Source organism: Episyrphus balteatus, chromosome 2 (assembly GCF_945859705.1).
Source record: "Episyrphus balteatus chromosome 2, idEpiBalt1.1, whole genome shotgun sequence".
NCBI lineage: Eukaryota > Metazoa > Arthropoda > Insecta > Diptera > Syrphidae > Episyrphus > Episyrphus balteatus.
The window spans coordinates 6,941,612-6,954,103 of record NC_079135.1 but is presented as its reverse complement, the minus strand read 5'-3'; the positions used below and the strand labels follow the sequence as shown (position 1 = coordinate 6,954,103).

Here is a 12,492-nt window from a genome sequence, read left to right as displayed (position 1 = left end):
AATTTCCTCGTGCCAGTCAAGTAGAACCCGTGGAAAAGCCAAAGAGATTGTTGTTGTGTTCTTTCGTCCGTCGTCGTTTTTTACCTTGTCGATTTTTGATTCGATTCGTCGTTCGTCGATTTGAGTAGACGCAAAGTGCTTCTAAATTTTGTGTCATTTGTCGTGCGAATTTCTCTAACCCGTGAGTTCTATGAATTCTGTGTGTTGAATGTTTATCATCATCAAAATCATACATTCGATTTGAATGGCTAGCTAATTATAAATAATTTCATTCAATTGAAACAAAAGGCAACAAGAAAAAAGTTCACACACTCATCAGCACAGCGAGACGGGACAACAACGACGACAAATTTTTTTTTGTATTTAAACCTCGGAAATCACCGCATCACATCACAATAATATCATTACATAAACCGTCTAATGGCAAAGAGGGGCTAAACGACGACGAAACAAATTTTGAAAATCCCAAGACACGATGACGATGTGAATAATAATAAAAAAAAAAAAAACAAAAGAAGACAAATTCTCTCATATAAAAATAGAAACACAATCAAATCAAGACGAGAAGAAGAAGAAAAAAATAAGTTCAGGAACTACCCATAAATCAGGTAACCCAACAAAAACCACACAAACCAACGTTAAACGAAACAAAAGCAACAAGGACACGTCTCTTGCTCAATCCTTTCTCTCGCGGTGAGTTATTACTTTTATATGTCGTCATGTAGGCAGATAGTCCGGTCAAAATAGACATTAAACCCAGATATAATTCTCATACAACTAAAAATTGGTACAGAGTATTGAAACATCGATAAAAGTAAGATATCAAAAGTCCCCAAAAATCCCATGTGTGCATAAAAAGTGGTTCAAGGTTAAATGTCGGAAATGTTAGTTAAAAGTTGGATCCACACTAGATTGATGAAAACGTTCAACATACGTTCCAAATCGACATACTGAACATTTAAACATTTCCAAATTATAATAATAACTGATGCATTAAAAACATATCTGAGATATGTACATCAATTGAAACAATTTGGAACGGTTTAACTATTCATTAAGTCGATTTGGAACGTATGTTGAACGTTTTGATCAACCTAGTGTGAACTTAATAAAAGACAAAACATACAATTTTTTCGTGGTAAATCACGTATCTTTTTTTCTAAACAGTTTTAACCAAATGAATGTGAATAGATAAAATTCTATAAAAAAGAAAAAATTTTTTTTAAAGAGATCTATAGGTAATTTCTGCAAACAGTGGGTCAAAATAGTGAAGGAAAAAATGCATTTTTATGGTATTTGAATTTATGTTTCCATAAACACATTTTATGATTGGATGTACTTTATTATTTAACGCTTGAAAAAATCTCAATAAATAAATAGTCAATTGCTTTTCATGGAGAAAGAGAGGCAGAATAATTTGTTTTTATTAAGAAATAGAAATTTTACACACGTTTTTGATAGGTGACTTACATGATTTATTCAGTGGTTCCAGGGGATCAAAACTTAGACCAGTTTGCTGAATCGAAACAAAGCATTTAAGTTCTACATAAATCTTTATGTGACAGTTTACGCAGTGGAAAAAGTAGGCAATAAGAGTTTATGTTCAACATAAATTATTTAATTTTCGATTCAGCAAATGGCCCTTAATCTTTTATACATTTTGATTCTTTACTTAAAAAATAATTTTTGATAAATCCTTTACGGTTTTATGGGACAATGCTTTTTTAATTTTGCGAAGAGCGATTTAACTATCTCCTAATGGATAGGTGCACTTAGAAGATTTTTAACCTTCCGTTTCTATATTTCTCCAAAAATTCTATTTTAAAAAATTTGTTTCTCCTTTTGTTTCACTTCCTACTGTTTTTGTTTATTCAGTCATTTTTTTTTTTTTTCAGTTTATTTTTTTTACTTAACCTGAAGCACAAAATTTTTACATTTATTTTTAATTTTTTTTATCTTCACAAATGTTCCATGATGTTAAAGAAATATGTCTTTTCGATGTTATTTGACAGTTTGGACACATTTTTCAAAAATTTGTTTTTTTTTTTTTTTTTGAAAATTTTGTCTTAATTTTAGTTGTATGGCGGTCGAGAAAACGCGAAATATGTTACGAGTACTAGCTAATCTTAGTGAGAACACTCCAAAAAATAATAATTTAGTAGTTTTAGGCCGGAAAAATTATCTTTAACTGTATTTGAAAAACCACAATAATTTTTTTTTTAATTTTCTAACCTTTTCACAGAATTTATTTTTTCTATCCAACTTTTAAAAAGAATGGTAAACGTTTTTATCAAATCTAGAGTTACTACGAAGTTATTGGTACCAAAGTGCAAAAAAAGCCTATAAATTTAATAAATTATTTTAACTTTAAAATCTTAAGTTTTTCACAAATGTATGGATTCCATCAGTTTTTTTAATCAGTCATATTTTACAATAATTCTTCTTAGCCATAACTATTAAAAAAGTGTTATAACCGTTGAAAAATGGCTATAAAAAAATAATTTAACTTTTTTTTAATGCAAAATAGAAAAAAAAATATTTGTTTGCATCTAACAAATATTGGATGTTTTTCGTAGCCCAGTAAGATTGGGAATTGAACACAAATTCAAAAACATTGCAACATTTTTGATGAGGTTGCATTGGGCCAACGCGACCGAAAATCTCAATTTTTCTTTAAAGCGAGATCATTAAGAAGTCAAAACTCAAAACAAGCTGTCCCGATGTACAATTGTATTCCCATGCTTAAACTGAGCAAACAAATATTTTTTTTTCTACTTTGCATTAAAAAAAATTTAAATTATTTTTTTATAACCATTTTTCAACGGTTATAACACTTTTTTAATAGTTATGGCTAAGAAGAATTAGTGTAAAATATGACTGATTAAAAAAACTGATGGAATCCATGCATTTGTGGCAGCAATGTGAAAAACTTAAGATTTTAATGTTAAAATAATTTATTAAATTTATAGGCTTTTTTTGCACTTTGGTACCAATAACTTCCTAGTAACTCTAGATTTGATAAAAACTTTTACCATTCTGCAATCCCTTTTGGACGCGCATATTTTTAAAAAAAGTTGGCCACCTACGTTCCTATCGATTTTTTTTATACCATAGGTGTTTGAAAATTTTCATACAAATTTTTTTTTCACATTTTACATCAAAAAACAAATTTCAAAATTTGTTTAAAGAAAAGATGCAACAGTTATAAAAACTTTTAACTTCTTATGTAGTGAGCCAATTATTGTAGAAAATTATAAAAATAAGAAATTTATAAAATTCATTCATTCGTGTTCGTGGTTAAAGAAAACGTAAGATGATGAAATTTAAAGTACACTGAACGAAAATAAGCTAATATTTTCTAAACTGGTTGCGATAGAAACTTTTTCAATTCGGTTTCAGAACAGTAAAAAGTGCACCTATCAGCCATTTCAGGCTTATCCATTTTCTACCGGACACCCTGTATACTTATCTCTCAAGCTCACTAATAGCGTTTTCGTTTGGTCGTCCGGGACTGTCCGGAATTCTCCCGAACGATTCTGAAACTGATCGTTTGGCACTCAATGACAGTTCTAATTCTGAAAAGAAGAGAAAATCGATTCCGAATTTTGAGGCAGAATCAAAACCAGAATCACGCACACATGTTAACACTTAAGACGTCAAAGTAATGAAATGTCATTCTTTGTTATTCATTTCTCAATTTAAAGATTTTTAACTATGTACAAACTTTAAACTATATTAAAATAATGTGAAGAAAGAAAACAAAAATAGATAACTTAATGATAATAAAAAAAAAAAAATAAACAAAACAAAACTTTCATCAGACGTTCGCATTTGATGTTTCACAAATACAAAGAAACCCAAACTTCAGAATAAAAAAAAAGTATCTAACTCTGATCGTTTGGCATTCCGGATCGGACAGTCCCGGACGCTTCTAAGAATTCCCAAACGAAAACGCTATAACTTTCAAACGAGAAGTATTACTAAAGCGTATCTTCAACTATTTTGTGGAAATCGTTATAGTCTATGAAGTGAGTTAAAAATATATTCCAAAAAACTCATATATTACAAGCTAAGAACAAAGATTCGCAATTTTTGAGTTTTGAATAATAAAAAATCCAAAAAAAAATGTTTTTATATGGAAGAGCACATTATGTACAAGTTTTCCAAAGAAAACTTTTCGATCATGATTTAATAGTAATATGAAAAAAAAACATTATTTTCGACATTTGGCACATTTTAAAATCGCTATATCTTCTAAACGATTACTCGTAGAGAAAAAAGTGTCATCCATACACTTTTTTTATAGCTTCTCCCGTTTCAAAGTTATATATGAAAAACCTAAATTTTCGACATTTAAACTTGAATAATTTTTTATGCACACATGAGACTTTTGACATTTTACCTTAATCGATCAATGCTCTGTATACCAATTTTCAGCTCTATGCAAATGATTTCTGGGTTTGCACTTTTTTATGTTTATTTTGTCTGGACTATTTTATATGTCGTCATATAGGCAGGGTAGAATTGAGATTAAAGCAAATTATTGATTTTTTCACTTTAGCTCAGCAGCAACCAGCAACACCAACAGGAGACGAAAAGATGCCTCCAAGATGCTAAAAATCAATAACAACTCACAACAACTCGCCCACACCAACATCAGCTCAAAATGAAGACGAAAATGTTGCACCATCAAGGTCTCTTTGATTTGGGCTAAATCTCCTAAAAGAAGACCAAAGAACGAATAGAATAGAATCAACACAATCCGACAAAAAAAGTCAAGTTCGAGGAACGACCAAATCAACCAAACCGACAGAGTTTGTGTGTTGTTTGTTCTCTCTGCGTGTTGTTGCCTTCCTTCCTTCCGTGTGTGGTGTTGTTCTGTTTCGGTTGAAGGTTGCATAGAAACGCTTTGCTTCTATTTGTTGTTGTTGTTTTTTCGGTGTATTCAAAAGTTGAACGTAGATACACGGCACACCTCTTCTTCTCTCGTAGATCTTAGATTTTTATTTTCTTCTCTAGTCAACAAATCTCGTGATATTTACTCTCATTAGCGTATAATTATTCTACTCGTTGCCGCCGCTGTCTGAAACGACGACGACGACTACGTTGACATCGACGACGACGACTCGACGTCGCTCGCTCAATAGGAGCCAGCAACAACACAGTCACACACTATCACAGCAATCAGCTGTAGCTTATTTAGATTGACTACTGTGTTGTATTTAATTTGTTGTTAGTAATGGATCGTGTTAGCAGTGATGAACGTATCACTGCTAGCCCCAAATCCAGCAGCAAAGGCAGCAGCAATATATTCAGTGGATTATGGCCAAAGCGTTCGACCAAAGTCGAACCGCATCCGGTGTTGGAGAAGCGTGATACTAACCATTTGAGTGCACCCAATTCCGCCGCTGCCAATACTGTGCCACATGATGTGTCCTTTGCCAAGTGTTCCCCGGAGAAACTTGGTAATCGCACCACAAACAACAACAACATCCACAATAATAATAACGATACCAATGCAATAACTAGCGTTAAACGTAGAATTAAGAACCGTCCACTTAGAAATAAGTCAAGTCGAGGCAGTTCAAGTCACAGTGCCGATCATAATCGTTTCAGTCATCAATTTTCGCTGTGCTGCAAAGTGGATCGTAAGCCAATGACTCCGCCGGTGAGTGTACGCTATAATTCACTGCCAGATGCGGGTTGTTTGAAACGAGAGAATCTCACATTGAATCTTGAGTCGAATGCAATGGAAGAACCCATTTCGGAATGTAATAGTGCCCCAGAGACGCCAATGAATGGGAAGATGTTGCAATCGTTTAATAACTCTCATAGTTCGCCATCGAATTCGTCGGTGAAGAGTACACAGAGTGAGTGTAATGTGCCGCGGTCGATTGCAATGACAGCGTGTAGATCACGATTGAGATTAAAGTTGCTTCCACCGGGTAAGGAGTTGGTGAATGAGTTGCAACATATGTCGTCACCGAATATATCGACACAGCCTGTAGCTGGAGGTTTGGAGGAAATCGCGGCGGCCGAGGGAGTTCGTTCCTGGTCACATGATAATATTCCAATGCAACGAATGGAGAAGCAACAAATACAGTTACAGCAACAACAAAACCAACAGAATAGTGGTAATAGTGGTTCAGGATTAGCCAGACAGGCATTGATGGCAGCACAGGTTTTGAGTTTGATTCCAACTGAAAAAGCTAGAGATAGGTATGAATTTGAATATACTCCCAGAATCTTTGAATTTATTGTCATTTTTCTAGGAGTTATCTTGATGGACGATTAGGATCTTCAACACTTTTGGGACCAAGTGAATTGGATAGAGTGTTGCCACACAAAGAAGTTACTATATTTGTTGGCACATGGAATATGAACGGGCAGAGCCCACCAAAGTAAGTTCTAAGACAATCGAATTTATTTTATTTTTATTTGTTATTTTCGGTTCCGTGACTAATTAATTAAAAAGAGCACACATCTGGTATTTTTGATTGCTCAATCTGTGAGCTCATGCATTTGGTTTTGTCGTGATACGATTTTTTTTTCTTAGACTAGACAAAGAGTTGTGTTTATATAAGTGACGTAGTTTGTATATAAATTTAAATTTATAATTAAAAAAAGAAACAACAAAAATAATTAAATGCAAATTTTATAGATTTTTGTTAGGTTAGGAGGGTATTGAGAGGTATTTCCAAATATTTATTGTAATTTTTGTTGCTTTTCGTAGTTTTTTTGCTGTCTTTAGATTTTTAATAGAGAATTCTAGATTTAAATTAGCTAACAAGACAGTCTGATTAAGATTTATCTATTTTTGTATTTATTTTTAAATAAATCTATCGATAGTCTAGAGGAGGGGGGGGGGGGGCTGAATTTATTACGACGACTTGACAGTTAGGTTCGATCACAGATTAATGAATGGGAACGAGCGCAAAGTGATTACTACCCACTGATACATGCTAGTTTAGGGCATGATCATTTTAAACCGGTTGAAATTTGTTTCTATTGATGGTTAAGAGTGAATTTTAAATTATTGCCAGTTGTTGATTGAATTGATTTATGGTGTTTGTCAGATTTTTACTATAAAATTCATGTTTCCAGTTATGGTTATAAAACCGTGCCGTTGGTGTTGTCGGTTTGTTTCCCTTAAACACTTTTATTGAATTAATTTTAAGAATTGAGTTTTGTATTGAATTGAAGACAGGTTGAAAAAAAAATAGAACAATCAGGGGTTTTTAAATTTGTTTATATTTTCTTTTGATGATCTAGTTTTTGGTCAGAAAAAAAGTGACTCCTAGATACATACCTTCAAATGGAATTTCGAACAAAATATTTAAATTATGTTTAAACGAAATCTCAAATTAATTTTAAACAACAAATGTACCAACATCCACTCTTTTTCGACACAATTTGACTTAAAATTGCTTACTACCCGGCTTTTGGGTTACTCAAGCAATACCTAAACCATGTGACAAATTAGTTCTAATTAAGTTTTTCACAAAATTTCGAACACATTCATTAAATCAAAGACTTTTTTATTTTAAAAGTTCTTTCGTATCTGTATTAAAAAGCATCAAAAAAACAGAAAAAAAAAAACAAATATGTATTAGGTAGGTTTTGAAAGATGGTAAAAAGTTCTTTTGTTTTTTTTTTTTGTATCTCAGTTGGTACTTAGATTATAAAAATTTTGCACGGAAAACAACAACAAATGATGGCTAAGGATAAACAAAAGTTTTTTATTTGTTGGTTTAGCCTTGTAAAATGTTTTCTAAACTAATGAATAAGTTTAGAAAACATAATAAACACTAACTTAACTTACAACAGTATAGATTTAGTAAAGTGATTTTCACAGATGGGCACTATTTATCTTCAAAAAGCTATGAACTCTCTGACGCTAGTACAGACAAGGAACATGAATCAGAGAAACTGATTTTAGTACCATGTTATCATTGTTTGAATCACAGTGGTTGCAATAATCACTAGCTGATGACAAATTCAATGGCAAAAAAGATTGCAATTGAAGAATAAATTTGTGTATGGTGAATGTCACAGCAATTCATCAAGGAAATAAATAAATTACATGTGTTGAAGATATAACATTTTTTAAGCTAAAACTAGAAATAGGTTGATTTATGCTATGGTTTCACCGGCATCCAAATCTTGAGATCATTTAATGATATTTATGTTTTACTTTTATTTGTAACATATGCTTACTATATAATAAATAAAATACTATATAATAAAAGGCATTGGTACACTCTGGTGTATACGTACTTTCGAAAAATAACGAACTAGAAAAGTGAATCATAAAATTTTCCTTGGTATAACAATGCAGTTTATAAATAATTTCATTTTTAATTCAATACAAATAGCTGGTTTGAAATAAAATAAAATGCACGACTGGGGTCGCACGTACTTGCTCTTGCAGTTCAAAGCACTTTTATGTTAGTCTACTAGTAGATTTTGAAAGCTGGATCTAAATTAAAAAAAAATTGATATTGGGGAAGAGCCGACATTTAGGGCAAAATTTTGTTAAATGAAAAAAAAAAAATGTTTTTGTTATTTGACTTTTTTGAGAAAAAATAAAAATGCAGTTTTATTGCCACTGCTTTAAATATTACGTATACAAAGTTTAATCAAAATCGTTAGAGCCGTTTTCGAGAAATTCGTAATATCGTATTTTTTTGTATGGGATGTATACGTTCTAAACGAGATATAAAAAAAAAACAAAAAAAAAACCAACTTTCAGAATTACATAAAAATCATCTGTACCAAATTTGAAGAAAATCCATCCACCCGTTTAGGCTGTGGAAATGTGTACAGATGGACGCACAGACACGAAACCAATACTTGCCCTATAGAGCAAGTAAAAAACACACAGTCCGGCGTATACGTATAATTTTTTTTATAGTTACGCTATTGAAATGTGATTTAAGCATTAACTAGGGTTTCAGGTTCTAACAAAAATCCATCCATCCCGATTACGTCTAGGAAAAGTTTAAAATTTCTAATATATATGTATTTTATTTCTTCTAATAGACAAATGAATGATTTCGTATTACCTGCGACCATAGAAAATGTTCCTGATATTGTTGTCGTTGGAACTCAGGAAACTTGCCCCGAACGTGTCGAATGGGAAGTGACACTACAAGAAACCCTTGGACCATCACATGTGCTCTTTCATTCAACCACTCTCGGAACTCTCCATCTTGCCATATTTATGCGACGTGATCTTATTTGGTATTGCTCAGCACCCGAAGACGCCAGTATGTCAGTGCGGCCTGGTACAGCATTCCGTACAAAAGGCGCCATAGCTATATCGTTTTGTTTATTTGGAACCTCCATGCTCTTTGTCACATCCCACCTCACAGCCCATCAGCAAAAAGTCAAAGAACGCGTATCCGATGTGAAAAGAATAATCCATGCATTAGATTTGCCAAAGAATCTACAGCTGCGACACAAGAACAAAGATGTCACTCAGAATTTCGATAATGTCTTTTGGTGTGGAGATCTCAACTTTCGATTAAGTGAACCTCGAGAGAAGCTACTCGAATGGATTCAGAATACAAAATTTCCGCTGCCATCTCACTTGCCACATGGTTATATGCACACTGATCAGTTGTCGTCGGTATTGGCTGATGGAGCAGCATTTCGTGGATTTATGGAGGCCAATATAACATTTCCGCCAACTTATAAGGTGAGTCTAGAAAATAGGGTTTTCTGTTCATGTTGATTAATTGTGTTTTCGTTGCAGTATGATCCAGGCACGCAACAGTTTGATACCTCTAGCAAACAACGTGCTCCAGCCTATACGGATCGCATTCTGTACAAGTTTCGACAAACCCAAGGGCTGCAAATGCGTAGAGCGAGTAATTTTGCAGCCGCAGCTGGACAACCAGCGGCTCTGGTGGAGTGTCTTTCTTATGATTCAGTGCCTTCGATAACATCGTCGGACCATAAACCCGTTTGGGCTCTCTTCAGGACCTCCATTCGTGCCGGAACTGATTCGTAAGTTTGTTTATTAATCATTTCTCACGATTAACTTATTTTGTACTTCTTTTTCTAGCATTCCACTTGCTGCTGGATTATTCAATCGTGATATCTACATTCAGGGAATGAAGCGTCGTCTAAATAACCAGTATTCTGGTTCCTCTGCTGTCTGCTCAGTACAATAATTTCCTCTAGCTATCATCTATCTATCTATAAACTGTAGATGTAGACCATATCTTTAGTCAAAATGGCATTCTAATCAAATCAGCGGGACAAAAAACTTAGATTTTAATTCGTATTTTTTGTTTGTTTTTCTGTTAATTTTCTAGTCGTATGCGTTACTTAAAGTTTCGTATGGTTGTGTGCTTTAATGAATAGGCCTTAAGTCAATATAGCTAATTGCTATGTTAGTAGACTATCTCTCTTTTGATTGTTAGTTCCAAATAAAATAAAATAAATTTATGTTTATATTTAATAAATAAAATAAAATTATAGAATAAATACCTATAACAGAATCTCTGTGACAATGTTAAGATAAATAAAATTTAATTAAGTTAAAATCTAATAATTTAATTCTAGATAGTAAAATTATTCTTAGATAACGAAAAGACACAAACAACAAAAAACTATGTTTTCTTGCGCTTTAGATTTTAAGATTGTTCGCTCTGTCCAAAAAAAAAAAAAAAAAAAAAACAAGATAAAAAACAACGCTTCTTTTTTTACAATTCTGTGGTAAATGTATAAAAATTTAACGTTTGAAACGTTAAATCCTCGGTTCGCACGAATTAAAAGAATATTATATATAATTTAGTTTTGTATTGTTATTTTGTTTTTTAAGAAAATACATATTTCTGTATAATTTTATTTATTTTTTTTTGTTGTTAATATTTTTTTAATTTTTATAAAAACTACTTAACTTTTGTGATTTTATTGTTTAGTTTATTTATTTTTTTTTAAGTTAATGTTTAAATAAAAAAATCAATTTACTTTTTCAAAACATTGTGTTTTATTCGAAGAAACAAAATGGTTTGAAACTACAATCACAATGCCAGAATATTAGTGATTTAAAAGATCATATTTCTATATCTATTTTGTTGATGTTATAAATGTTGCTTTTCCTATTCCAACTTAATTTTGTATAAAACTGTATAAGTTATGAGATTTAATCGCCTCATAAGAAAATTTCAAAAACTAATAATTGTAAAGATGGTCCTCAACAAACCAAGTCATTAGCAATGCGGAATAGCATAAAACACAAATCGTTATCTACACCTTTATGAATTAAAACTAGATTTGAATAATCTAGAATTAAATGCATTAAATCAACAATAGACATTTGTGGACTTTAGGGCTGTAAAAGTAGCGACAAAATGAGTACCCGCATGTATACATTACAATTAATGTTAACATTTGAACATGCGCTGCAGGAAAAATCTTTTGGTGGACGTGTTGCGTTGGGATGTTTCTTGAATAAGTAAATTGCAAAAAGTAACTTTATTACATATTGGTGGTGTGGAAAAAGATATTTTTTTTTCTTTCTTTTAAAAATTTGTTATTGTGAAATTCTACCAACCAAGGGGTAACGCTGGTACTTTTTCGATCAAACTTGAAACATTTTTATGCAAAGTGCGGCATTGCTGTGAGAGCATTTTGTTGTGATAGACTTATGCGTTAAACATGATGCAGAGTGAGATGCAAACGTCCTATCTTACCTGTACTGACAATTTTTGTTGGACAGAGCATAGTACCCGCATCAATAATATCGTTACTAGTAAGTTTAGTACGTTTTTTTTTTGAAAAACAAAAACAATTTGTAAAGTCTAAGCTACATTTTAAGGCCATAAACATTGAAATTTGTTGCTGCATTCTCAAGTTATAAGGGTTTGAAGGTAGCTATATTGATTTTTTTTCGATTTTTTTAATCAAACGTGGAAACTTTTTTAAATTTGTTTCAAATTTTTCGGCAAAAATTTGGTACAATTCGTTTACAATTCGATGTTTTGTTTTGACCTGTAGTCCAAAATATTGCGTTTCGCCCAGGCACAACAGTTGGGCTAAGATGCTGTTGTACCCTTCTTATACGCAAAATTTGTAGTTGATGATTACCAACACTTATATATTTTGCATTTCGTTTCGTATCTCATACATCGTAATTAGCATTGAAATTTGAATCGCGTCGTTACTCGCATGTTTCGTATCTCGTATGTTTCGTACATATATCTCGTTAGTTCATCAAAAGGGGAGCGGTACGATTGATCGCAAACTAAAATCTCTTCTAACAAAATCTCGCATTTTTGCAAAAATCACGCAAAGCAAAATTTCGCATTTTTAACATCTCACATAACAAAATCTCGCATTTTCAAAATCCTGCATATTAAAATTTCGCATTAAAAAAAAAAATCTCGCAAGTTCATTAAATTCTTGCTATATCAAAATCTCGCATTAGAAGAATTAGTTTAGAGCGTAAAGTATCTTAAATTTAAATTGCTTTTTTGGCAG

At 32.2% G+C, this 12,492-nt stretch overlaps 1 protein-coding gene across 3 annotated transcripts; it reads left to right on the top strand.

Annotated features, from left to right (window-relative positions):
* LOC129910317 (inositol polyphosphate 5-phosphatase E) lies at positions 1–10,788 on the top strand. Of its 3 annotated transcripts, none has more exons than XM_055987653.1 (6): positions 1–693; positions 4,570–6,219; positions 6,273–6,401; positions 9,043–9,700; positions 9,758–10,011; positions 10,070–10,788. In XM_055987653.1, the coding sequence occupies exons 2-6, from the start codon at positions 5,240–5,242 to the stop codon at positions 10,176–10,178; spliced, it is 2,130 nt and encodes a 709-aa protein (XP_055843628.1). In that variant the 5' UTR covers positions 1–693; positions 4,570–5,239; the 3' UTR covers positions 10,179–10,788. The 3 variants fall into 3 exon arrangements, with proteins under 3 accessions (XP_055843628.1, XP_055843627.1, XP_055843626.1); XM_055987652.1 differs by having other exon boundaries at positions 4,567–6,219; XM_055987651.1 differs by having other exon boundaries at positions 4,562–6,219.
* The last annotated feature ends 1,704 nt before the right edge of the window (positions 10,789–12,492 follow it).